At 50.2% G+C, this 27,827-nt stretch overlaps 1 protein-coding gene and 1 long non-coding RNA gene across 6 annotated transcripts in view; one reads left to right on the forward strand and one right to left on the reverse strand.

Annotated features, from left to right (window-relative positions):
- The window catches only part of PAX8 (paired box 8), a 57,354-nt gene extending 46,551 nt beyond the window's left edge, over positions 1-10,803 (reverse strand). For all 4 annotated transcript variants that reach the window (XM_007197406.2, XM_007197404.2, XM_028162632.2 and 1 more), the window contains exons 1-2: positions 10,725-10,803; positions 10,279-10,389 (exon numbers count right to left, since the gene is read on the reverse strand). In XM_007197406.2, coding sequence (XP_007197468.1) covers positions 10,279-10,303 — 25 coding nt within the window. In that variant the 5' untranslated portion in view covers positions 10,304-10,389; positions 10,725-10,803. The remainder of the gene's footprint in view (positions 1-10,278; positions 10,390-10,724) is intronic.
- Positions 10,804-14,412: 3,609 nt separating this feature from the next.
- Positions 14,413-26,368, forward strand: LOC103011631 (uncharacterized). Of its 2 annotated transcripts, none has more exons than XR_452482.1 (3): positions 14,413-14,495; positions 17,495-17,730; positions 25,984-26,368. It is a non-coding gene; the product is annotated as an uncharacterized LOC103011631 (long non-coding RNA). The 2 variants fall into 2 exon arrangements; XR_003621974.2 differs by lacking the exon at positions 25,984-26,368 and adding an exon at positions 23,358-23,514.
- Positions 26,369-27,827: the final 1,459 nt, after the last annotated feature.

Here is a 27,827-nt window from a genome sequence, read left to right on the forward strand (position 1 = left end):
CAACTGTGACAAAGCCGTCAGGGCAGCGACTGTGTGGCCACAAGCAGGACTATGAAGACGGGGACACTCACAAGAGGGTGAATCCCGAGGCCCCAGGGCAGGTCTGTCTCAGCTGGGGGTACCTGTCCAACCAGCTCTGAGGCCAGCAGGAGACAAGGGGCTTGTAGGGCTCTGGATCTTTGGGGCATTGTCATATCACCAGAGGACACGGGGACTGGAAGGACACAGGCCTTGTCACACTGTCTAAAGGGAGATGTCTCATAGAGTCTGCAAATCTCTGGAGACACGGGGATTAAGCATTGGATGTGTCCAGCAAGGGTTCTGACTTGGCCCAAGTGGGCACATCTCCACGGCACTTACACCTACAATTCTGCAACATTTTGCCAGCCATTTGGAGCCCCAGTGGAGACCATCGTGGAGTTGGCTGATCCAACACAGCCTCACATGCTGCCTTTCTGGAACGGTGAGTGCTCCAGGGATCAACCAGACTCCAGAAGGCCTGATGAGTTTTATCTGTTATCGGTGTCCACATGGTTGTGCCGGGGCAGCTGTTGGTGATAAATGACCTTTGGTGCTCCCACCACCTGGGTTGTTAATTTGCAGTCCTCGTCCCGCCACTGAATTGTTTTGTCTGATTATTTCCCCTCTCGGCGCTGTGGGTCTGCTGCCTTTGAAAGGGAATCTCAAGACTTCAGCTCCCTGCCCTGAGAAGGTGCCTCTCACCCCTGTCATTTACCTGGAATAACCTGGCAGTGGATGCCACCATCACTGGTGTGATGCCCTGCACACAGCAGGTGGCATCCATGAGGGTTTGTGAAATTGAATGAAACCGCTGACCCTCAGATTCCAGCTTGACTCAAGCTCCTCTCCTGCCCCAGCATCCTCCCTCCCAGCCTCTGCCTCCAATTGGAAGTCACAGCCAGGCGCCCGAGGACATGTCAGGAGATCACCCCATTCCTGCCACCTCCATTTTGACAGTCATCAAGAACAATCTCAGGTTCGAGGGAAAGAGCAAAACAGAGCTGGAGGCAGGGATTTGGTGCTCAGCTAATGCCAGACTTTTAAATGTCAACCAGGGTTTGCTATCATGCCAAAGCTGGATTATTATTACACAAAGCTGGAAAATACAAGACAGGAGGTAGGGGTGGGGCTGGAAGGAAGGAGAGAGAAGAGAGAAGAAGGCAGAAGATTCGTGGAGTTTTATTTTTTTTAAATAGACATATGGTTCTGTGTCAATTAAGAACCAGTACACAAGGCACGTCTCCCTGTGGTCCTGTCTCAGCTACACACATAACATAGATGCATGCCCACTCTAGCCCATCTTTCCTAAGACCAATTCTACCAAAACCCTAGAATGTTCTGGATTCCAACATAAAGTCCACGGGCAGCCCATTCTGTCATGAGCCTACTGCTTCCCCTGTGATTGGGGTTTCTGGCAAAATGAAATAAGGAATCCTTTTCCAGACTGGGCTGGAGTATCAGGTGATCATAGCCACAGGGTTCTAAGTCAGCACTTCCCATGAATTCTTTCATTGAATCCAACACCCCTAGGTTGTAGGCCTATTATTTTATCCAGGTGGAATATTAAAAGGTCTGTCCTAAATCTTAATTGGAGCAAAATTTTGACGCTGGGTTTCAAGTTCCTAATGGAGAGTTTCAGAGGAAATACTGAGACAATGTAATGTTTGGACATCTGTGCTGGAGAATTTTGGGAGACCCTCGTCCCTGGGGACCCCTGTACTGGAGCAGGGAAAAATTCTTGAGTAGCTGCTATGTGCCAGGGGAGGATACTGGTTTCACTTTCAGTATTTCCTAGAAACCCTGCAATATCCCTGTGTTTTATACAGAGGAAACTCAAGCCCAGAGAGACAACCGACTCGCCTAACGTCACACAGGGAGAAAGCAGCAAGGTCTGGTTCACAGGCAAAGCCTCTGAGGCGTAGCCCCTCCTGCCGCCTGTAGAGATGGAGAGGCGGCCGCAGGGCCTGGCTTCACAGTGACTTCAAAAGTCTCTCGCCCTCCTGATGCCTCACGGCCGCCCCTGAGTTGATCCGAGGAATAATAGTTCTCCCAGAGAAGCTGAGTAATCAAACGCAACACATACAGTGGGCAAACACGCAGTTCACACGATGACAGTAGATTAAGCTGTTTCTCTTAAATGCATCACCCAACCAGCTCCCGACTCCTCTGCTGTGCTGGTCTGATAGCAACAATACGTCGCAGTGGGCTAATTAGCACTAATGACTCAGGTCACTCCAAGGCCACTTAGGGAAACAAGTGCAGAAGAGAACACGGATGAGCACTGGGGCTGAGGACAGGAGAAGAAAGAACAGTTTAAAAAGAAGGGAGGGAAAAAGTGGTCTTTCTCTCTCCATCTCGTTCTCTGCTTAAATCAAAGATGGGTTTGGGGGCTTCCCTGGTGGCGCAGTGGTTGAGAGTCTGCCTGCCGGTGCAGGGGACACGGGTTCGAGCCCTGGTCTGGGAAGATCCCACATGCCATGGAGCAGCTGAGCCCGTGAGCCACAACTACTAAGCCTGCGCGTCTGGAGCCTGTGCTCCGCAACAAGAGAGGCCGCGATAGTGAGAGGCCCGCGCACCGCGATGAAGAGTGGCCCCCGCTTGCCGCAACTAGAGAAAGCCCTCGCACAGAAACGAAGACCCAACACAGCCAAAAATAAATAAATAAATAAATTTATTAATTAAAAAAAATCAGCTTGAAAAACCCTGATTTAAAAAAAAAAAAAAAAGATGGGTTTGCATCCAAGAAATGCAATCAGCCAGGAGCTGGGGGGATACTGTCCACAGCCTAAAGGGGCAACATGAAAATTTACCCCCTTTCCAGGTACTGGTACAAGTGGAACCTCAGCCGAGGCTCCAAAGGAGCAGACGACTTGATTTTGAACCCCTGAGTGAGAGGGACCCCCAGGAAGCAGCAGAGGGAATGAACCTAAACTTGGGGAAATGAGATCCAGCACCTCAAGTGCTCCCCTCTTGCTGCCTGTGGATGGGGCACCTGGCGACAGCCCCTGACTTCACGGGCGGGTCTTCCCAGTAACTCTGGAGCTGTTTCCATCACACCCACTAATTCCAAAGTCTCTGAAATGCACCCAGTCAGGGAGGCCCAGTGTGGTTTGGAGATACCAAGGGAGTATAGTATAACTGCTGGCCTACAATTTATTGAGGTGCCTGTGGGTAACTGCTTTTTTTTTTGGTGCAGGTGGAAACACAGCAGCCTGGGGGGATGTGTTGAAAGAAAGCTCCCTCTCTCTGCCTTTTCTAGTGGCTGACCATCTCCTTCCACCTCACGGGACCTCCAGGAGGGACACCAGATAGGGACCACTGCTCCCATTTTGCAGATGGGAAGACTGAGACAGCCTGTTTTAATTGAGCTGGAGCCTTAGGGACACTGATGAAGAAACCAAGCTGACAGACTGAAGGTCCTACCTGTTGCTATCAGTAGGAGCCCTTGAGCCTCCTCACCAAGGATGCTGGCCCGAGTTCCCAATGGAGCTGCAAGCGTGAACCCATCTAGTGCTACAGGGAGTTTTGATGAGCTGGACTTTGGGAAGGGGGGCAGTGGAAAGGCAGCTGGAGTCAGATCAGCCTCACTGAGCATCAGTTCTCTTCTCTGCTGTAAAAACATCCATAACAAACCTGCCTGGTAGACTCCTGAGAATTAAATGAGACAATGGATGTGCCTCTCCCAGCAGAATCCCACACCTGTAATAGCCCTTGGAGATAATAATCAGAGCTTCCATTTACCGAGGGCTCACTAAGTGCCAGGGCGTGCTCAGCACTTTGTGTATTGGGTCTCTGTCTTTGGATATGAACGTGGCATGGGCAGAGCTGGAGCGGCTGTGGGCTGGCTGTGCTGAGCCTTGGCAATCCTTGGCATTTTATATGGCATTCAGGACTATGGGAGGATCCTCAGGAATTAACACAGAAACAGGACCCATATATCCCTGGGGGACTCCTGAACTTCCCTCCCCTTCATCTTGGACATGCCTCAGCAAGGAGACACTGGGTTCTACCCAGGCCCTTTGTTCTTCCTGGGGAAGGAGCCCCAGTCAAGGTAAAGCCCAGACTCAGTGACATGAATTGTGGGTTTAAAATAGAAACGTTCCCATGAAGATTTTTCTGATCCATAGTCCAGGTAAGAGACATTTGCTCATCTGGGCCACCTGGCCAAGGGAGAGGTCTGGAGGGGTTTTCAGAAACCCAAACAGGCTTGTCAGCCCTAACTCTGGACCTCAGGACATAATTACAAATGGTCAAAGATCTACTTAAAAGTGCCATGACCTCAGATACATAAGGAAGGGTGGATACCCCAGCCCACTCTACCCTGACCCAGAAACTCTATCCCAGGGTCCCTGACTGTAGACTGGAGAAACTGAGATTGGCCTGGGAGGGTGAAGTTTTCAGGAACCAGGAGACGCTTGGACTGTATTTCTCTGTCCTCCTTCCCCCAGAGAGAAACACCTAGCACCTCTATTGGAAGCAGGCATTGTACACACTTCCTAAGCAGACTACCTTTTAGCCCTGTCTCCAAAAGAACCTGGGCTAAGGTGTTCCAGAAAGAATCACTCTCCCAAAGAGCTCTGAGTGTGGAATTGCATTCTCTTCTTTTTAGAGAGTGCATTATACCCCCCAAGTTCTATCTCTGAAGGGAGTGCGGGCTCCTGGGGGCTGGTAACTCAGTCTTTTCCCAAGTCTCAACTAAAACAAAAGCAAACTGCAATCTGAAATGGGGGCACATTCCCCTGCCCTCTCCTTTTAAGATCATCTTGTTTTTTTTTTTTTCCTTCTTAAACGAAATTGTGTCTTTTATCTTTTGGCTCTTTGTGTACTCAGAACCTCAGAGCTCAAAGCTTTCTCAACGCAACTGAGAAGTCGGCACCTCTTGGATTGATAAATAGAGCAGCTTTAAAATGCTTAGAACTGAAGACAGACCAACTGTGGCGAGAGAAAGTAAACACATGCCCGCACCAGTCAACCCTAGCAAGCGCCTCGCTGAGATTACAAACTGCAGTTCCTGCCTGAGCTGGCAAGGATGCTGGAGCAAGCTGGGGTGGGGAGGGGCAGAGCCCCAAAGCAGCAACCCTCTGCCTCAGTCAGTTGTGTCCCAGAGGAGATGGGTCACCTGGGAGCCTGCTCAGGACCCGATTTGGATGTTCCTAAGCGTAGCCGACTCTGCCAACTGGTTTCACGCCTGGAAATGTCCCAAGAGAAGAGGGAACCAGCTTCCTTCTTTGGATCTAAAGGGGGTTCCTCTCCCTTACCCCCGCACTCCCCGTGTGCAGGTGAAATTCGCCAGTGAGAGAATTGGGATTTTTCACAAAATAGACTGTGATCACTACATAATTCGAAATGAATATTTGAGGAACTTTTCCCATGAAAAAATCCATACTTCAAACACTCCCCCCCCAAAACACACACACAAATTGTTTTTATGAGAACCAATTAATAAATGCTAATTCATCCAGGCATATCTCCACTAAATTACTGTTTCATTTAATTGCGGGGGAATTTTCCATTACTAAACTCTCCCTTGCTGGGGTTTTTTTTTTTTTTTTGCATTATTTATATATTTTTTTCAGTTTCACTAATAGTGAGGTTGGTATGCGATATTATCTGCTGTTTGTACGTCTTAAATTTCTTTTTCATTTAAAATGTTTCCTCATTCTTGCAGCTCCACGTAATCTTGGAGAAACATCATTAAAAGCAGACAAGATTTTATACGTAAATGATGGAAACAGGCACTGGCTGAAGAAACGGGGCACAGGAGAGCCTCTTGTCTGATGGTGCGGCTCTGATGTCAGGCGTGCATGGGTTTGCGGGAGCGTGTGTCTCCACTTTGGGTTAATGTGGAAATGTTTTCCTATGTCAGTGAGTCACAAGTCAATCCACGAAAAGACTTGTGGGTACACAACCAGGAATGAAGATCACAGGGGCTTGAACAATAAAAATAAACAACACTTCAATCTCTTTTTAAGCCGCCAGCGGACAATGTGTATTTTCTTGCTTCCTTTTCGTGGACACCAAATCCAAACTTTGACATCTAGACACCCAAAATCCAGACCAGCTGGTCCCCAAAGATCCTGCCTCTTTTATGCATAGAAAACTGGGGGGGTTCCAGTGATGGTTAGGGGTGGCTTAGGGACTGTGGTTGAGATTGCATTCAAAAGGACATGTTTTGAGGTAGAATTTTGATTTCCTTATAATGAATGACAAAGTTTCCGTGCACCTGGCTACCATCGTTTCTGAAATAAGTTCTTTCATCTTTTTCTCTCCAGCCACCTTCTTCCCCTCTCCCCTCCCCTCCCCCACTGCCTCCTTTCAGTGTCTTTCTTTTTCTCTTTAGTCTTCCCCTTCTTTTCTTTCACGGGAACACATTCTGGAGGATGTGAATGATTAAACTGTTTACTCCGAGGTTTGAGGTTTAGGTATGAAAAGGCATGTCACTGTAAGTAAAGTTTCACCTTTATACCCAACTCTATCAATAATTACAGAACAAGGATGACTATTAGTAAATCTTTCTTACAGTTAGCTCTTACAAAAAGTGATGGCATTTATTCTGAGTGTACTGAGTTCTACCGATCTTACTGTTCACAAAAATTAATTACAAAGCTGAGTAACCTCCAAAAGGAAGTCAGCATATAAAGGGATCATGAGTATATCCCTGGGAAAATGCATACCCATGAAACATGTGCCACATTAAAATTCAAGATTTGAGGTCATAAATAGAAAGTTTTGACATGTTATTAAAATAGTAGATGCTTTTTCCTTTGAACCAAAATATCTCTTAATAATTAAAATTCCGAGATTGATTTTTGTGTTGTTTTTCTTCACTTCCTTTGTCCGCTTCTGCAAAATTAGGTAGAGTCCTTTCGGGTACAGACTGATAAAATTAATTAACTTTTCCTTCCACCCCCAAAATGTCCCAAATAAATGCTTCCAATAAACATCAAAAAGTGTCAATTAGAAATAATTACTTCTTATCAATCAGTAGGGCAATTAAAGTGACAAAGCTTGAAAAGATACTTATCTTAAAACTAATTCACAAGGTAGCTAAATTATCTCCTAATTAACTTGTATTGAGGAGGGTGGGAGGACGGACCATCTTGAAACAAAGATGAATTGAGGAACCCCAATACCTCTTTATGGTCTTCAAGTTCCTCAAGACTGTTTTTCATCCTGAGACCTTATTTTCAACCCAGGCAAGAAACCTGGGCAGAAAATAGATCTTTGGCCCCCTTTTTAAAACCAAGAGGAGGGAACAGGGGTTTTACATCTGTGATTTAAGGAAGTTAAGAGATATGCTCCTCCTTGATCTAAAGTCTCCTTTGACTTCTTGAATAACCTATTTTCAGAAGCTGGGGAAGAGGGTTTCTCGGAAGTTATTGCGCATAACTTTTAATGACAACCTGCTTGCTTTTTACTAAACTCTCTTCTTCATGGATACAGTATTGTTTACATTTTAATATTTATGTGGCTTTTCTTGTACATCTTTGACTATTTAAAAAAAAAACATTCTTGCTTTAGAGGATCTTTGTTCCCTGATGCTACAAAATTCCCAGTAGATTTTACAGACCATTCCATTGCTGACCATCGGCAGGTCAGAATCATGCACTCTTCGCTCTCCACATCCCTTCAGAAAAAAAAAAAAAAAAAAAAAAATATATATATATATATATATATATATATATATATATAATTTTTTTTTTTCTTTAAAGAGCTCTCTGCGAAGCAAGATCAGCCGAGAGCGAGCTGCAGAGGGTGAGCCAAAGCGGCCTGGGAGGCGGAGGCCGCGCAAAACTTTTCTCGGGCATCTCGGATTTTTGGAAACCGTGCGCTTGGCCTCGCTCCCGCGAAAAAAGGCCCGCGGCCGCCTTCGCCCCGGATTCTGCTCCAGGGGATGCTTTAAGGGGCGCTCTCCAGGCAAGGCCCAGGCAAAGCCGAACTCAGAAATGGAAGTGCCTGGGGAAAAGAGGGAAGTCTCTGAGACCTACAAGAGAAATGGGCTTATAAAAACAGGAGGGCTCAGCTTATGAATTTAGCTCTAAATATAGACAATGGTGTCAACTGATTAGAAAGACAGAGGGTCTCTCGCTCAGGTTTGCCTAGACAGGATTTAGAAAAGAAACAGGGGACAGTCTTGAACATTTTGAGCTATGTTTTAGGCAATTTTCTTCTGTTTCATTAGCACTAAATTAAAGGAGAAAGTCTTATCCTCCCTCTGCCTCAGATTTTTTTTTTTATTTGTTTTGGGGAGAGGATAGAAGAAGCCCCTCTGGCTCCTCTAGACAGAAAATTACCTCTGTCCCAGGCCCTGCCAGGGGTGGACGGCTCCCTCCCCAAACCCAAGGGCGAATTGCCTCGGAGCTAATGGAAAAGCTGTGTCTCCTGATCTGGGTCTGTTGCTGATTAAAAATAAAGTGAAAATAATTGTGTCCTTTCTTCTTTCCTTCTTTCTTTCCTTTTATGCTAACGAGTGCTTCTGTAATGAAAATCGGTAGCGAAAACAAAATCAAGCCAACCCAAGGGACCGTGACATCGTCTTATTTCTCGAGCAGCGACATAGAGGAAAGGGTCTGGTCCAGCACGGTAAATTCGAGGTCCGGGAGCACCCACTCCCATCACCGCCAGAAAGGTCAGGGGAAGGTCGGGGGTTGGTTGGGGCTTGGGGGTGAGAAAGGAACCCAGAGCCCAGCAGAAGCGGCCGGGACCAGCCTGGCGTGGGATCTGGCACCTGGCGCCGCGCGCTCGGCCTCGGAGACCGTCCTGATGATCCCGAGGCGAGGGGATTGACGTCTCTCGTTATACCCGCGTTTGGCTAAAGACTAAGGGACTAAAACCTGGTCCTGGCCTCAAAATGTGGTCAAGGAGCTTGCGTGGCGCCCGGGCGCGGGTGGGGGCGGGGTAAGGGGTGCCAGGCGCTCCCCTCGGTCCCCTGGCTCGCCGACCCCGCCGCTCCCGGGGAAGGGCTGTGAGGTCTCCACTCCGCGCCCCTGGAGGCCTGGCGCCCGCCGAGGGCGGCCAGGACGGCGGTGGCCCCAGTCTCCTAGGGGCACCGGGGTGGGGAGGGAGCGTGCCGCTGACTCTGTCTCCGGTGGTAGAGCGAACCCGAAGGAGAAACCTAGCGGCGCCCCCGGCGGGGGGGGGGGGGGGCCCTGCGCCTCTGCCGGTGGAGCCTCGGCCCCCAGACCCGAAGCAGCGCGGGCGCAGCTCGGACCCGCGGCGCTCTGGGCTAAATTGAGATCTCAGTCGCGCGCCGCGCCCGATTCCGACCCTCCTTATTATAACAAATGTCCCGTTTGCCGAGCGGGACTTCATATTCGCCGAGAATTCATCTGAAATATTGATTTCCTCTCACTCCACCGGCCCAAATCGATAGCGCTGCGCCCTGGCCCCATAAATCGCCTTCCCCGCGGCCGGCCCAGCTCCATCCATCACCGCGGGCCAGGCCGCGCCTCTGCCCGCTGTCCACACTTGCTGAGCGCCTGGCCGGCCGTGCCCACCGCGCCGCCCGGCCCCGACCCTGCGGTTTCCTGGCACAGACCACCCCGGCCTGGGCCAGGAGGTGGGAGAGAGCGGGAGTCGCGGCCAGGGACCCTGGGCGCTTTTGAAGGGCCTGGGCCCGGACGCCGGTGGGGAGGGGAGTTCGGCCCGTTGGGGGGCTTAGTCCTCGCAGGCCGGACGCCCCGAGCGCGGGTCGCCGCCTGCCCGGTGCTGGGCAAGGAGTCCGACAACACCCCAGTGCGCTCTCGGCTCCCATGCCCCGGACTGCGGGCTCCTTTCCATTTGGCTGGAGAGGTGCGCTGGGCTCACGGTCCCGCCCGGGAGCCACGGGCAAGAGCTGCACGCACCCGGGGACGAGGGCTTAGAGGTCGGGGGCAGGGGAGCTTCAAGTCCAGCACGGCCGCGGCGCAGGGCCTGAGAGCGTGCAGGATGCCCACTCTCATGGGCCGGGCAAGACGCGGCTGGGGCGCGAAGGACACCCCTCTGACCCCACGGAGAGGTCCTCGCCGCTCCGGGTGGTCCGCAGAAACCCAGGCCTGCGGAGGGCAGCTCCGCAGGACCGGGAGGGATCTCAGGGCCCGAGAGCGGCGAGACGGCAGCCGCGGAGAGAGCCAGGCCGGAGGCGTCCTCAGCTGCGCCCCCCACGCACGGGGTCCAGCGAGCCGCGAGCCTCCGCTCCCCAGCCCCACCGACCCGAATGTACGCACAGACGCACGGCGACGCGAAGGCTCGGGGGTCCCGGCCACTCCGCGTCCTTACCCGATCTGATGGAGTTGTGAGGCATCGCCGGGGAGTCACTCGCAGCCCGCCGAGGGCTCAGGGCTTCCTCACCACGCAGGTCCCCGCTGCGCCCACCGCCACGCCGCTGCCCTGCACAAACCCAGGGGCAGGGACGTGAGACTCCCTGCCCGCTGCCTTACACCTCCTCCCCAGGCCCTACCCCTGAGGCTCTCATCGCGAGGCAGGAGTCGCAGGATTTTTCGGTGAAGTGTGGCCAACCTCAGCCCGGCCTAACACATGCGCCCGGCCGGAGGATCCGGCGTTGGCATCCTCTGAGCAGCCCCAAACTCCAGCCCGGTGCCCTCTACCTCTGCCGCCCCAGCCTTAGCCAGTTTAACTTGAGAGCAAAAAGGCTACCGGGCTTTCTGGGACCCTCTCCCTTCTCGAATCACCCCTTTCTCCCAGTCAACCCCTGGGCGGCATACCTGGCCGGCCGGCCGGCCACAGGCCTTCACTGCCCGGGTCCGCCCGCGAGGGTGCCCTGGGCCCCGCGTCTCTCCTCCTTCCGAAGTTTGTTCCCATCCACCCGGCATCGCCGACCGGTTTTATCCCGCCAGGGCCCGGAGAGATGGGTCTGGAGAGGCTCGCAGGCCGCGGATTGGCTGGCTGGGTGCAGGGGGGTGCAGGAAGGGGAGGATTTTGCAAGGGGGACATGGCTGAGTGGACTCAGGAGTTAGAAACATTCGCTGGAGCTTCTGTTTCCAGTGGAGAGAAAGGAGAGGGAGGCAGCTGGGCCCTAACTCAGCAGGCCTGGAAAGATTTGAGGAGTGGGCGATGGAGGCCTCAGGGCCTGAGGATGAGGGTCTCTGGGTCCCCCCGGGGTCAGTGACACCAGAAGTGAGAGACATGCCACCTCTGTGCACCCTGCGTCCCCTCCTCTCACCCCTAGTCTGCTCAGGGGATCACCTTTTCTTTTGTGGGAGGGCACTTTGTTCTATATGCCTGGTTCTTAAGGTAGATGCCTATTCTCAGGGCTGGAGGCAAGATGGTCTGACCGTCTCACCACTGGTGTGGACCTCTTCCAGGGCAAAATCCTGAACAGCCCCTGGACCCATTCCTTCCATACCAGCCAGGATCCACACCTCACATTGTTAAGTTAATGAAAATGGTCACCTAACCTATTCCACAGGAACACCTTTCTCCTTCTAAACACACAGCCGCCAGCCTCCTTCCTTGCTCCCTGAGGATTTTGAACTTGGGAGAAGAGTCCAGAGGACGGGCCATGAGGGCCTAGGTTTCAACTCAATGTGGAAGGGTGTTAGAAAGGGACAGGAAGAGCTGAACCCTTTCTTGTCTGCAGCAATCAGCAGCCTTGGGGCCGTGTGGGCCTGGGTGTGGATAAGAAGGGCTCCCTTGGGGTGGGAATGAGAAGCCCTTAGTGGGGGTGAAAGCTGCCCCCTTCCTTCCTCACAGGTCTTCTCTTCTGTCGGGGGAAGCGGGTACAGGGAAGATTGTGTTGGTGAACAAATGTCCTGCAGCGCCAGCAGGCCGGTGGGACAAGGCCTGGGTACTCCCCAATCCCAGGCTGTGCTCTGGACTCAGGATTATATCTGAGAAGAGTGATGTCCCTGGCCTGGGTGGGGGAGACAGCTCTGGGGTACAGAGGCTTAGAGCTGCCAGAGTGAGAGGGAAGGGATGGGGCAGAGGCAACTGGGGTGATTCAGAGGGATGTGTGCGCGGGTGTGTGAATACACACAATTTTTCTTAATTAAAACAAAAAGCTCTCTCTTTCAGGTGAATCCACTTCCTCCTCCCACCCAGCCTTGCTCGTTTCTCGATTTAGCAGAAATTAATGATTCTATGACAAGCAAAACACTATGAATGTTCCAAAATGGATCCTCCACCCCCATACGTGGCTCTAAACAAAAAAACAATTCGTACTTTATTGTTTTAAATGCGTCTCAGAACTTGTTATTTAAAATCGCTCTGTGGTTTCAAAATGTCCAGATATTCCACTTCTCTGGTCAGACCTCCCCCTCCACACACACACACTCCAGAGAGAGAGGGAAGAAAGGTGCTGGGATGAAAGTGGGCCTTGATGTAGGTCCCATGGACCCCACAGGCCAGTTTGCTGCTCTGGTGCCTGCCCTGTTGTCCGTAGGGGAGCGGTGGAGTGCGGGGGCCACGGCAGAGACCGTCCACCCAGGCTCCCCTCCCACTGCGGAGGCAATGCTCCAGGGTAAGACTGACAAGCCCTCATCCAAACAGTTCTGCAAACCTCAGAGCGTCTGCCCAAGCTGAGGGGCTGACAGGTACCCATAACCTTGAAAACTGCTGCATCGTTCTTGCCAATGCTTTCCTCCTGCTCAACAAAACAAGGTCCCCTCCTCCCTCCCCCCCCCCCCCACCGCCCCGTTTAGCAAAACTTCTCAAAGGACAAAAACGGCAAGTTATCAAAACAGTCAGGTCCCAATTGTGAGTTCATTTTTTTAAAATTCATTTTAATATGAAAACTTAATATGAAAAAAACACACCCACACACCTTAAAAGCACCCCTTCCCCAGAATGCAGGTGACCGCTGATGGCCAGTAGGGGGCTCCACAGAGAAGTTCTTCCAAAGCCAGCAAGCCAACAGGCAGTAAGAACACAGGGAGATCCACTGCCTCTTGGTCTGGTCCTGCTTTCTAATTACAGGGGGATTGGAATAGGACCTAATTATTTTCAACTAAGGCCAAGAGAACGGTTATTAACCAGTATCCCAACCCTTTGCAAATGTAGAGGTTGAAATGATACATATATAATTATAGATATATATATATAATTTTTAAAAATGCCTTTTATCACTGTTTTTTTGCAAACAAGAAAAATTCATGATCCTTTCAGTTAAGCATAAACATCTCAAGCCTTCCTTTGATGTAATTAAACTTTCCAAATGAATTTAGCATCCTGACTATGACACTCAGAGCAATGGGAAATTGAGGACATGCTTTTAAAAACTAAAACACCTTCTTCTGCCCTCTTCTCAGATTTGATGTCCGTAAGGCTTTCAAGCTGAGATTATCACCTGGCAACCTGTGATTGAAAGCCAGTTATGATTTTTTAAACTCAGTGTTTTTCCAAGAATATTTAATTCGTTGCCAGTATGAAAATAAATCGAGACGAGAGAGTAACTCTGGTTTCCTTTAAAAATTTGACAGATCTGGCCACAGATCTAAGTGTTTCTTTGCAGAAATGAATTATCTTGCAGTTCAACATTCAAAGAGTTTAATATACATCCCAGGTAGCTGCCTAACCCCAGTGAATATTCTGTGATTTTTAAATTCTAAGTTGATCCACTGAAGTTTCAAAAGATGGTCTTTCTTTCCACAGTTCAGCTGAAATCCACCGAACTGGTGGTAGGATTTGTTAGGGTTGAGACTGAGGACATTCCCTAGATGTGGGATTCTGGGTGCTAAAATACCGAACTGTCCCAGGGAAACCAGTATGAGTTGGTCATGTTAGCTGATAGAGCTGGGAAGGAAGGGGTTTGGGGTCTTTTAATAAGCAGCTGAGAGTTGACACTGTCTCTGGGCTGGGTGTTTAACTGTGCAGGTGGAATCCTGCCTCCTTCTGGATCAGGCCCTTGAACCTCTGCTTGGTTCAGGGGCCTCTCTTTCCCCCTCACCTCCCTGTATCCCAGGAGAGGGGACCCAGGACCTCTTCCTCCCCTTTGATATAAAGTCTCAGAAGTTTCTCTGTGCCAACTGCCCAGAGGCCAGCCCTGGGGGAGACCCCTGCCCCCAACAGCCTTGGGGGAAATCCCTGCCCCCTGCTTACCTGCCATGTCACCTTCCCCTACATGGTAAACAATCCCGGGACTAAAGTGCATCCTTTGGGGAGGAAACAGCAGCTCTCTGCTCTGAGTTAGAAGGCAAGCGTTTCAGCCCTGGCTGTGTGAAATGGGACCATTCCCTTTCCCTGAGCCTCAGTTTCCTCTTCTGTAGGATGTGGGTGCGAGTGAGGAGTGGGGAGGGTGAGACCCACCTCATAGCCTTGTTGTGACGGTGAATAGAATTATGATGGTAAAAGCCCTTTGAAAACTGCAGCTCTGTACAAAAGTTAATTATTATCAGACAACAAAGGCAGGGCGATACTTCCAAGAAGGGTAGAGGTAACACTCCTCTAAAATTTTGTTGTAGATGTTGGTTCCTTTAATCCTTTCCCAGCAGCACCGTGAGTTCTTCAAACAGCTGTGTGAGCTGCTGGGTGATGGACAGGTGAGCCGTTGAGCAGGAAAGGGCCAGTGAGCGTGTGATCGTGCGTCGGGTGCAGGGTGGGTGTGGGAGCTTCTGTGGGACTGGGGTGTCTGTGAGGGGAGCGATGAATAGTCCCTGGCCCAGAAAGAGGGAAGCAGAACCAATGGCAGAGGGGGAGGGCCAGCGCCGGGGCAGAGCTTCGGACCCCCTGACTTCACCATCTGCAGAAGGCAGAAGCGCTCAGGGCACCACCCTCTGCCCCCGACAGACCTGTCCAATTGTGCCCCAGCCACAAGGGATTTCTACCCAGTCCCACACCTCAGGAAATGGCCGACAGCCTGCCCTGAGGCCTCCTGGCGGCTGTGTCAGAGAATCAATCATTAATTACCCCGCGCTCCTCCCCCCACCCCCAGGCTTTCAAAACACAGAAATAGAAATACAGGTCCTGGCAGGTGAAAGGAAAGTGGAAAGCAGTTTGGAAAAAGCCACCCGTGGCATCTGTCCAGTTGCTTTTGGGGTTGGAGATGTGTCCTGGGCACAGGTCTCTGGAGATCTTTGCCCACCCCAAAGCCCCTAGTGGCTGCCACCTGGGCTGCTGTGGGGGACGTGGTATTTTCGGGGTGGAGTAAGAAAGAAGCCCACTGGGGAAGCAGAGAGAAAGGTAACAGAAGGAGAGGAAAGGAGCAATGTATAGAGGGGATAACACAGGTCAATTGTTTTTTCTCTTTTAATAGTTTTTTAAAAGTTACAAATAATGACCTAGGCCCCTTGGCAACCCATTTTGCAGATGAGAAGACTGAGCCCCAGGAAAAGTGAGTACCAGATCTGAGGTTACCCAGCTGGTAGGTGGCAGACTCGATGTCCAAATAAGCACTAGAGACCCAGGCCTGGCCTTAATGTTGGAAATTCTGCTCACCCCAGCCTAGTTCCCTCACTCCCCAGCACCTACCCCACATCCCGTCAGGAAGGAAGGTTCTGGATCCCAGGGAGTGGCCAGGGTGAGGTCGGACTCCCATGGCCAGAAAACTTTCCTGCCCCAGGAGAAAAGAGCAGCTCACCAGGCAGGAATGCCCTCCCCTTGGCCGGGCCCCTGAGTCCAGCCCAGAGCAGCGGGGGTCAGGACACAAGAATCCTCTCAGGCCAACGCGCCAGGGCGCTGGAGTGGGCTGCCATCCTGACAGCTGTTCTTGGGGAGGCGCCAAGGAAAAAACCCAGGTCCTGGGCTTTGCATCAGACTCAGGGTTAGCTTTGTTCTCTGTGGCCTTGGAAGGCCAGAGGTTCCTGCTGTTGGCACAAATCACAGAACAGAGCCTGGCAGTGTCCAGGGCCCTGATGAAAGCACCAGAGACCCTGGTGGTAGGGTGGGGGGAGAGGGGAGAAGCGGAGGAATAGAGAAGACTTGGGGGCTCTAACCTGCCTCTTGCCCCCAACCTTCACTGCCTGCCCCCTGGAAGGCTTCCCGCATTCTGATCTGAGTAATCCTGGGCAACTTGCCATGCTTTAGGCCTTGGCCGGCTTCAAAACTCTCCTCCCATTTAGACCTCTTTCATTCTCCCGCAGACCCTACAGCCCCTGCCTTCCCTGCGTTTGGAGGAGCAGGGCTTTGGTCCCCTGTTTTTGTCTCCATGCTCCAGTGTCGTAGCAGTGTGGCCACCCTTGGTCCCCATAAGAGGGTAGACACACCATCAGGTTGAGGGAACTCTACGCATGGTGTCTCCTTCTAAGAACAACAGCTACCTCTACTATTATTTACTAAGTATTACTAAATGCCGGGAACCGTCGAGTGCCTTACGTATAACCCCATTTATTCTCCACAACACCCAGTGAAATTGAGTTTTGAGGCAACACGGGCATAGAGGCCGCTCTGGGTCACCCCGTTGCTGGGCGGCAGAGCTAGGATGGGAACTTGGGCTCATCTGAGACCTGTGCCAGCATTCTCTCTACTCCCCCGTGGGCTGATTACAGGCACGACAGCTGTAATAGCTCCAAGAAAGCTATTGCAACAAACTAGGGAACAAACTAGAAAAAGCGTCTTGTTTGTCAGTTTGGGGGGCCACCAGTGGCTTATTGGGAAGCTTGACATCTAGTAATGAGATTTATCCTTCCGAGGCCCACGGACAGGCCAGGTCAATGAAAGAATGAAAAAAAAAAAACCAAGGTGGGAGTCACGGTGACTGTATTCTCACTCACTTAGCAGAGCACAGACACAGAACACATTTGAAGCAAGAATGAGTTAATCACCCACCTATACATTTTCCTTTTTTTTTTTTTTCTGTTTTTTTCAGCTGTATTGAGGTATAATTGACAAATAAAATTGTAAGATATTTAAGGTGTGCTTTGTGGTAATTTGATATACGCACACATTGTGAAAGGATTCCCACCGTCTAGTTAATTAACACACCTATCATCTCATTTATTTGTTTGCTTATTTTAGTGAGAATGTTTAAGTTCTACTCTCTTGGTGAATTTCAATTATATAATACAGTATTATCAACTGTAGTCACCATGTTTTACATTAGATCCTCAGGAACTTATCTACAAAACAGAAATTGAGTTACAGATGTAGAACATAAACTTATGGTTACTGGGGGGTGGGGTGTAAAGGGGGGGAGGGATAAACTGGAAGATGGGAATTGACACATACAGACTACTATATATAGAACAGATAACTAATAAGGACCTACTGTATAGCACAGGGAACCCTACTCAATACTCTGTAACGGCCTATATGGGAAAAGAATCTTTAAAAGGTGAATATGTGTATATGTATAACAGATTCACTTTGCTGTACACCTGAAACTAACACAACATTGTAAATCAACTATATCACAATTAAAAAAAAAAACCTATACCTTTTCTGAAACTTCTTAAAAACTTCTTTCCATTTTTAGGTACACCATCTTTACATAAGGTAGCATTTCCTTTTCTTTGTCCTAAACTCCTCGTTTTGAACCTCAGGGCGTGCTCTGTGGGCCTGATAATTTCTGTTCGCTTCATCCACTTTCCTTATCTCTTTACAGACAGTCATCCTGTTGCTCTGAGACTTCAGTTTTCCAAGTAGAATCACTTCCCTCAAGCTCACTCCGGAGGATAGAGCCCAGAGTCCTGGGGAAGGATCTTTTGCCCCTTGAATCCTGGCACCTACCCCTCCACAATGCAGAGAAAGGGTAGGAGTCACCATTCTCTGTGGGGCTGGGAATCTGGAGCTCAAAGCTGGAATCCTGGCACAGTCCTGCACGGGCTGTGTGACCTCGTGGTGAGTACCCACCTTCTCTGAGCAGAAGTTTCTGAGTCTGAGAAGTGAGACTAATAATGGTATTTCTCTTCTATTATGTTGTGATGTTTAGGTCAGACAGAGCACTTGGAGCACAATGAATGCTCAGAAATGGTTAGTAACTGAAAATAAAACTAGTCACAGGGACTTCCCTGGCAGTTCAGTGGTTAAGACTCTGCGCTTCCACTGCAGGGGGCGCAGATCCCATCCCTGGTCGAGGAACTAAGATCCCTCATGCTGAGTGGTACAGCCAAAAACCAAAAAACTAGTCACAATACAGGTGATAGAGAGTGTTGTTCACAGACCTTGGGGTGGTGTCACTGTCACCATACCCAGGACACCAGGAGACACCGAAAGATTCCAAAGGACAGTGGGGCGAGGGCACTGGGGAGAAGAATTGCACTTGCCGGTTCCTGGGACAATCAGAGCACAGGGTCCCCAGGCACTTGTGAGCTGCTTCAGCCCTTTCCACCCCCATCTGTGGGTGTGCACTTACCCCAGGGTCCCTGAGACTGCCCACATGGACCAGACCAGCTCTGCTCCCTGAAGGGGCTGCCGAGTTATTTAGCCTGAGAACTCTCCTCCCAGACACTGTTCCCTTGGCTCCGAGGGTGGCGTCCAGAACATAAGACATCATTCCTGGAGGGGCAGGCGTGGACCTCAGCTTCCCAGTGGGGGATGTCTGAGCTAACTGCCACTTTTCTGATTCATTGAGAAGCTGGAATCTTCTCTAGTTTTCTTTGTTTTTATTTATTTTACTTTTAGCTTATACACATAATAAATCATAAATAAACAATAATGATAAATATCTCCCTTCTTCCAACCCTTAGCCCGAGGTAACCCTGTTATCTATTCAATATTTGTTCTTCCAGACTTTTCTATTCATACCTTATGTCTGTAACTATAGAAATAATGACCTCTGTTTTGGGGGAGTGTGTGTTTTAAGATGCGTAGTAGCATACCGGAAGTAAGTTGTGCTCTGCAAATTGCTTATATTCACTCAGCAATGTCTGGAACATCTTTGCATTTCAAGACATATAGTTCTACCTTGTGCTTTTGAACTTCTCCATCAGAACCCAAAATGTGAATGGGATAGAGTCCAAGCAACTATCCTCCTTTTGATGGATATTTATCTCTCAGCTGTTTTGTTATATCAAAACTGTTCTGCAATGAACTCTTTGTGCACATATGTGGATATTTTCCTGGAGAAATTGAAAATGAGAAATGGGATTGTGGGAGCACTGGGTGGGCACCTTTAAAATAGGCATGAACTAATTGGCTTCCCTCAAGCCTAGTCTGGCTTCTCTTTTCATGACTCTTGAATGTCCCTTTCAAGAGGGAAGGTAAGCAGGATGGGCGGAGTAAGAAGGTGCCTGTGAGGTTTCCGGATCCAGGGTCATTGCCATTCTCCAGGCAGTGACCACAGTGTACAGAAGCTCTGGGTGGCCGTCCTGACTGGGGAATGTTCTTCATCCCGAGAACATTCTGGACTGCCTCAGTCTAATAAGGGAATAAAGAGAGGGTGGGTTTTAGCCCCCTGGGATCCCAAGGCCACCTTCACAGGTCAAATTGGGTGACTGAGTTTAGTGTTATTGTCTCTCCTTCAAGATTCAAGAGAGGGGCTTCCCTGGTGGCGCAGTGGTTGAGAGTCTGCCTGCCAATGCAGGGGACAGGGGTTCGAGCCCTGGTCTGGGAAGATCCCACATGCCACGGAGCAACTAGGCCCGTGAGCCACAATTGCTGAGCTTGCGCGTCTGGAGCCTGTGCTCCGCAACAAGATAGGCCGCGATAGTGAGAGGCCCGCGCACCGCGATGAAGAGTGGCCCCCATTTGCCACAACTAGAGAAAGCCCTTGCACAGAAACAAAGACCCAACACAGCCATAAATAAATAAATAAATTTAAAAAATTAAAAAAAAAAGATTCAAGAGAGAGCTGGACTCCCATGCTTGGGACTCGGCCTCTCCATTCCGGAGCCTGAGGAGTTGTGAGAGACCTGAGTTTATGATACAGTCCTGCTCTGAGCTGTGTGATGTTGGGAAAGTCACTCACCCACTCTGATTCTCAGCTTCTCATACTTGGTAAAAAAATGCATATAATATTCACATCCTAAAAGCAGGGTTGTATGAAAGTGATTTGTAAACTGTTAAGAAATGTGAGGGATGATGAATTTGAAGCAATTATGATGCTGAATATAATACCGTTATACAAATATTTATTGAACATCTATTAAGTGCTGAGCACAATGCCAAGGCCTGGGAACACAGTGGTGACCAAAACAAGAATCATGTCTTCAGAGAACAAATAGACAGGTTCTGCAGGGAGGCGTGCTCCCTGCTGTGATGGGGTTGGAGTGGAGAGCTGGGGGCATGGGCAGCCCAGAATCTGGAGGGCACCTCACAGAATCTTGGCTGTTCAGAAGGGACCTCAAGCAGAGCCCTGAAGGAAGAGGCAGAACCAACCAGGCAAACAGAGGAAAGGGAGGAAGTAGAATTTTTCTGCTGGCATGAGCAGAAAAAAAGATAACACATGTGAAGGTCTGGAGGCTGGGGGCGAGAGGGGAGATGGGGCAGGCACAGCTAGGGAACCGAATTCACTGTAGTGAGAAGTAAAGTGGAATTATAAGGGGTGTGTGTGTGCACACATGTATGGTGAGGGCTGAGAGATGGGACAGGGAAGTGTGCATGGTTGGATCACAAGAGTCCTTAGGCATGTTAAGGACTGCGGGACTTTGTCCTAAAAAGCAAAGGGGCGTGTCTAAAGGGATTTTAGCGGGGGCGGGGTGGGGGCGGGGAGGAGTGGCCAGACTCGAGTTTTGGAAAGCTCTTCCTGGTGCAGGGTGAGAATGGGTTGGAGAAGACCAGGCTGCAGGCTCGGGCAGGCTGTGATACGATAATTCCCTGCGGGCTAATGGGAGCAGTCAGGGTGGAGAGAAGCTATGACGGGGATGGCGTGGTGGAAATATTGTCATGGTTACCTGTTGACTCTCCGTTTCATATTTGGTCTGGTGGTGATAAGCTGCAGCCCCGTGAAGACCAGATTGAATATAAGTGCTAGCCCTATCCTATCTTCCTATGTTTTCTGGAGGGCTCAGACCTTGGGTCCCCCGAAGTGCAGGCAGATCTGGCTCTTCTGACCTTGAAACCTCCCAATGGCCAAGGGGACGTTTCTGTCTGATGACAGATCAGACAAGAGAGAATGGAGATGTTGGTCCAGGACCCAGGCTGTCATTGATGGGCTGGGGAGGAGGCATGCACGTAATGTTGCCCAGGATTTTGGATTTCAAATCCCACCCTGATCTGGACACAGGTAGCACCTCTGTGGCTGAGTGACAAAGAAACAGTGACCACGACAAAGGAGGGGGTGGAAAGTTACAGAAGGGGTATCTGCCTCTATGTAGGGCAGTAACAAAAGAGGATTGGCTGAGAGTCAGGAGCTTAGGGTCCCAGACTTGGGACCAAGGCTGTGGGACTTTGGGGAGGTCACTCGGTTTATCTGGGCCTTGGTGTCCCCAACTCTATAAAGAAGGACTAAGTGGGAGGTGGAAAGTGCACTGGCTTTCAAGTACCAGTGCAGAGGAGTATCTCCTGGAGAAGTGTCCTGAGTGAAAAACACTCAATATCTCTATACCATGTTTTCTCATTTTCAATACAAAGTGCTTAAGGACATCTTCCTTGCTAATCTCATCGACTGGCTCTTATGAACCAGTGTACGTGGAAGCACTTTGAAACCCTAGACGTTGTAATAATAGTACAGACTAATACAACTCTTTTTTTTTTTTGAACCCAGCCTAAACCCAGATTGGGGCTCAAACCCACAGAGCCGGGACTCAAAGCCGGCCAAAACCCTGACTGGGACTTGAACCCGGCTCAAACCCATAGTCTTCCAACTGAGATCACACACCTGGTCTCAGGACTTAATGAAGCTCAGGTTCTGATGTCTCATCGTAGAAAGAATTCAGTGAGAGACAAAGTGATTGGTAAGAAGTGGATTTATTTAGAGAGAAACACATTCCACAGACAGAGTGTGGGCCATCTCAGAAGGTGAGGAAGGCCTGATACAACTCTTTGCAGTGAATAAATGCTACCTTATCCATTATCTCATTTAATGCCTACGTATTGCTATGTGTATCTATTATATAACACTATGTATAATACATATTACATGGTATCTATTGCTATATATAATATATATTGCTACATATTATATACATATATATGTACGAGATTCTAATATAGTCCAGTTCACATTCAGTGGCTCGCCAGCTTCCCCAGAGAAAATGACAAAATTCCTAACTGTCCTCTAAAGCCCTACTCTATTGGCACCTGCCACCCATCACTTCCCTCATATGTCTCCTTCTCTTCCCCTCTTTTATTCTGTTGCAGCCACACTGATCTCTTTGCTTGCTTCACCTACGCCAGGCTAGCTCTCACTCTGGACTTTTCCGTTGCTGTTCCTTCCCTGGTGAGCCTGGGGCTTGCCGCCTCACCTCCAAGTCTTGGCTCAAATCACCTTCTCAGTGAACCTTTGTCCAGTCCCCCTACGGCAACCCTCTCCCCCGACTCGTTCTCCTTGTTACTCTGCTTTATTTCTCTCCACCATCTGACATAGTATGTATGTCACTTATTCATTTGTTTATTGCCTGTCTTCCCCCAGGAGCAGGTAACAGGCATGAAGCCAGGGTGTTCCCATCCATTTTTCTCGTTTCGGTGTCTTCTGTACCTAGAACAGTGCCTGGCACACAGGGGGAACTCAGTAAACATTTGTGTTAGTACGAGTATTTGATGGGGCATATGTGAGCGACAGGGATAACACAATGACCTCATTGTGACAGCGTGCTGCTGGGCACTGAACGCACAGCAGCTAACAGGACAAACTCCGGACAAAAGTCTCAGCCGTGCATGCCCCTCATTGGCTCCTGGCAATTAGTGGTGGAAGCAGAAACTCAGTAGCCCTTAACGTTTTCCGTGGGGATGTTGCCTGCCTCTCTCTTCTTTGTTCCGGGCAGCTATAGATCCTCTGAGTAGAATCTGGGTGGGAGTTGGGCTCAGGTCCTGGCCAGGGTCAGTGGGAGGTGTACAGGGAGTGACCTCCCTGTCCCTCCATCCCAGGGGCAGTGGGAGTCAGCCAGACCCCCTTCCTCCTCTTTGGCATTCAACTCCTCCATCGAGGGCTCCAGATCTCTGGGCAAGGTCACAGTACCTCCTGCCCAGGGGACATGTGACCATGTGAGCACTGCTGGGTTGGAACAAGCCACACTATCAGGTTATTGTGCTAAACATGCAGGTCCCCTTGCCAAACCACCACACCCCATTCCACCACTGCCAGAACCTTTTGGGGGCCCTAGTTTACAGGGGCCTGAACTGGGTGTTGTCCCAATGGTCCTAGGGAAGGAGGGGTCTTTTCTATGAGACCCACTTACTCTGGCTTCCTCTGAGATCCGGGGAGAAGGAAGCAACAAGCCCACCTTGGCTTCAGGCCCCACAAGGAGTGGCAGACATCGACAAGACCATGACTGTTTGACTCTTGGGGACACTTTGGCATTAACCATTGTCCTCCAGCATTTGCTTTGCAGGGCAAAGACTGTTGATCAGTAACTTTGAATTTTTAGGAAATCCAGAGGTGTTCCTCCTGTTGTGACTGTGTCCAGGAATTCCCAAGAAGTCCCCTCCTGGAGAAAGATCTTTCTTCACAGAACTGATCCTCAGCAGGCCACACAAGGATTTGGGACTACCGAACTCTGGGTGAAGCCTGCTAAGCTCAGAGAGAGCTTGGAGGGGTGGGTTTCTGGGGGGGTAGACTGAGCTGTCAGGGGGGACAGTCCATGTTTCCTACTTTCAAGCTGAGTGGCCTTGGGCAAGCTCCTTAACCTCTCTGAGCCTTAGTTTCCTCATCTGTGAAATGGGGATGATAACACCTATCATATATGATTGCAGATGATCTTGAAACGAGGTCTGTGAAATACTGGCCTGCACAACAAGACTGCGTTTGTTACCGTCCTTCTAGGAGTGAGCGGTCCTACAGGGCTTTGGACCGTGGTGACACTCAGGCAAAACTCACTGTCAGGTTTTATTTCACAGGCATTTAGTGACTGTAAGGGATCCCAACCTGCTTAGGCCATTTACATTTTTCACTAGAAGTGATTCTGAGGGAGAGGGCATGATGAGGTAGCATTCAGCTTGGTGGCCGCAGCAACCTCAGTTTTAACAGGGAGGTGAATAAGGAATATTCCTTTGCTTAGTGCACTGCAAGATGCTCGAGTCCCTGGTATGTAGTGAGTGCAAAAAAGAGGTGAATCTGAATCAAGGAGCTTGAAGTCATCCAGGCCACCTTGGGTTCCAGGTACTCATGATGGGTTTAGAGATCCCAGTTCGGCTTTGTTCTAATCCTCCACACAAAGAGGATCTAATCCTCCCTTTCCACAAAGAGGGAGGGAGAGACAGTAACCGGCATTTACCCTTCTCCATCTTACTTTTGCAGGAAAGATGTTGCTCTAGAGGCTGGGACCCAGGTACCCGAGATACCCTTGCCCATAACCCTGGCTCTTAGGGCTCAGCAGGTGATTTCTGCATCCCATGTTTTGGCTCTCCAGAATCATCCTCCAGGGGAACACATAATCCCCTGCCACGTGAAGGGAGGTCTGGGCACGGGATGAAGAGCATTGCAATTTTTGAGCTCCTACTCTGGGAGCACAAACTATGTGTCAGGTGCTATGCAAGGTACTGTGTGTATGCCATTTCCAGTGTTCCCGGTTGCCCTCACCCCTAAAGAAAAGGACCTGAGACCTTGAACTTTGGAGTTGGTTAGTCTTGGAGGCTCTGCTCTGCCACCAATTGTAGGGTTTACACATGTGATTTAGCCCTCTGGGGGTCTCAGTGGCTGAGATGGGGATAATTAGAACACCTACATGGGTGTGTGAGGATTAAATGAGATAAGAAAAGCATATGGCCCAGGGTTTAAAAGCAAATTTTAAGGATGATGATGATGAAGATGCTGAAATAGTGTGGGCTCTAAAAGGCTCCCCTAGATGCTACTCTTGACCTCATGGCTACTTGGGATTTCCAGCTGGCAGCAGAATGGCCCTGACACTGGCAGTCCTGGGGGCCTGACTCTATTTCTCACTTGCTTGATCACTTGGGGCCAATTATTTCCTCCAGACAATTTTGACTGGGGTCTGAAAGTTTGGTCCTAGGGTGCTGGGCCAGCGGCACGAAGTCAGAACCATTGCAAAGGACAGAAAACCCCTCTCCTTCCCCAGGCGCCCAGGCCTTGCCGCCCGCGCTTCTGTTTGGAGAGGAGAGATAACGAGAGCAGGGGCCGCGAGCAAAGGGCGAGCCCCTCGTGGGCCCGTCTCCCCTGTCCCCCAGCAGCGCGGCAGACTTGCGCTCTTCCCACCGGCTGGGTCTCCAGGTGCCTTCCTTTTAATTAAAGGTACTTAGCCTTCCGCTACACTGGCCTGCATTTGCATGGGATCCTTCCCTTTATGCAGCCTCACTATCACAATGAGCCAGGAGGTTAACGGAACATCATCGCGCGGTGCCCTGGAAGGCGAGACAGAGCCGGCTGCGCCCCAGTTCCCTGAGCGTTGCTCCCCGGGACTCCGCACGGCGGGCGGGGAGCTGCCAGCTTTCCAGCCCCTTGGCCGCCGAGCCTGCCTCGGCCCCGGGCCAACGGAAGCAGAGGGGCTGCAACTTAACTAAGCCTGCGCGGGCGTGGCCCCAGCTTCTTTCTTCAAATGGCCTTTACAGAGCGAGTCTGCCTTGGTCCCTGAAGCCAAGGCGAGTCCTCGAAGTCTCTGCAGCCTCAGGGCTGGTGCTTGGTGCGTGCGTATTGAATCCACGAGGAAGGCAGGTGTTTTCCAATCACCCATGTTTGCCGGCCCCTGGACCCAGTTCCCATGGTATTTCGGGACAAATCACAACTCCTATCCCGAAGGAACTGATCGCTGATCAGGAGAATTGTATTGGAGATTACACAAAGAACCGTGATGTCGGGCAGAGGGTGGGTAAAACTGCAGGAAGGCTTCACCTGAAGGGCACTGGAGTTCAGAGGGAAGCAGGGCGTGAACCGCCAGTCAATGCCAGACACTTACCGATTAGTATTCAAAAGAAGATTCTGATGCTTCGAAGCATCAAGGAAATTCACCACGGTCACGTAGATGGCTTAAACTCAGGCCCATCTTTTCTCAGGAAGAGAGGAAGCTCCACCTTGGAAAGACCAGACTCCTTCTGTTTCAGGTACTTATGCTCTAGTGAGAAGATAAGACACAGACCTGGGAGACTCTCGATCAAGGTCTTTTCTTCTGACTCTACACTTGCCTCCATCTCGTGGATCTGGCTTCCTCAAGACCTGACGTTTTCTCCATAATCTCCCACCAGCCCGCTCAGTGCCCCACTCACCTGAGTCTCCTCCATCACCAGGTCTGTACCCTGCTTCTCCCTCTGGATGCCCTAATGTCTCAAGGCCAGGGAAACAAGAGCAAGGTCCATCCTCCTCTATGTGGCTGGCCCTGTCCCTAAAGATAAGGAAGAGGAGATGCAGAACAGGCTTCTTTATCTCTGCTAAGTTGTTATCCCTTTTCCCAGATTGACTCTGATGATTTACCTCCCAGCTTCTGTGAACCAGCTCTTCCTTTTCTACAAATCCCTTTTCTTTTCCTTAGACTAGGGGACAGACACCATGGGGTGGGATACTGGGGGTTGCTGTGATTTCTTCCATGTAGTGTCTGATACAGAGAAGACAATAAATAGTGAATGAATGAATGGGCTCAGAATTAGACTCAGTCTTCCATGTTAAAGACAGAGGAGAGGGCTTCCCCGGTGGCGCAGTGGTTGAGAATCTGCCTGCCAATGCAGGGGACACGGGTTCGAGCCCTGGTCTGGGAAGATCCCACATGCCGCGGAGCAACTGGGCCCGTGAGCCACAATTATTGAGCCTGTGCTCCGCACCAAGAGAGGCCGCGATAGTGAGAGGCCCGCGCACCGCGATGAAGAGTGGCCCCCGTTTGCCACAACTAGAGAAAGCCCTCGCACAGAAACGAAGACCCAACACAGCCATAAATAAATAAATTTTAAGAAAAGACAGAGGAGAAAAGAGACATAGACCGGAATGTGGAAGGGTTCAGAACCTCTTATTCACTGGCTCGTGTCCCAATAATCTTCCCGAGTGTAAACCCAGGGGCTGTCATGACATCAGCCCCTCCTGCAATGCTCCAGAGGAAATCAGGCAACATTCCCACTCAATTTATCATGTGAAGCTTCTGGAACTGGGAGCCCAGGGGATTCCTTTGCCTTCTGGAGCCAGCCCAGACAGACAGATGGTCAGTCAACACCATTCTAGGCCCAGGAAAGGGCGGGGTAAGCTCAGGATTTCCTTTAGAGGTTTGTTTTCAGTGCAAAAATGTTAGTACCTCATTCCTCTTCTCTACCAGATGGTGAAGCACATGGAAGATAAAAGTCTTTCATTAGCATTTTCCCAGCCATGCACCTCGGAATGGGGTGAGTGCCCCCCGTTCTCCATCTCCCTTGCCATGTGTGCCTTGCTGAATCGGGGGAGGTGGGGAGGCTGCCATGAATCATGGCAGCAACCAACACCCACAGGGCACTTTCCAGTAGCATAATCTCATATCACCCTCATAAACAATTGATGAGGTGAGCGTTGATCTGTTTCACAGGTGAGCAAAGTAAGGCTCTAATGGGCTTACATACCCAAGTCCCCTAACTATGAGTGTTGGGGCCAGGATATGGACCCAGACCCTCTGATTCCAGAGACCAGGGGTCAGTGACCAGGAAGACTATCTGAAAGACAAGTGGCTGGGCAAGACCCTTGAATCTCCAGGTTTTGGCCTCTGGACCAAGAACACTTGAAAGAACAGCTTGTTTGAAATGACCCTCAATAGGTGTCTCCTCTAATGAAGACACTGTGACTCTAGAGGTGCTTGTCTTGAGAAGAGTGTGACAATATCAATCCAAAGGCCCATCGGACTTGTTAGCAAACCCTGGGCCATTCGATTAGCTTACTGTCACCCAAAAAGCGGAAAGCATGACCCTCAAGGGTTAGATCTTTAGGGCAGGTACAATTT

The sequence above is a fragment of the Balaenoptera acutorostrata genome, chromosome 12 (assembly GCF_949987535.1).
Source record: "Balaenoptera acutorostrata chromosome 12, mBalAcu1.1, whole genome shotgun sequence".
Classification (NCBI taxonomy): domain Eukaryota; kingdom Metazoa; phylum Chordata; class Mammalia; order Artiodactyla; family Balaenopteridae; genus Balaenoptera; species Balaenoptera acutorostrata.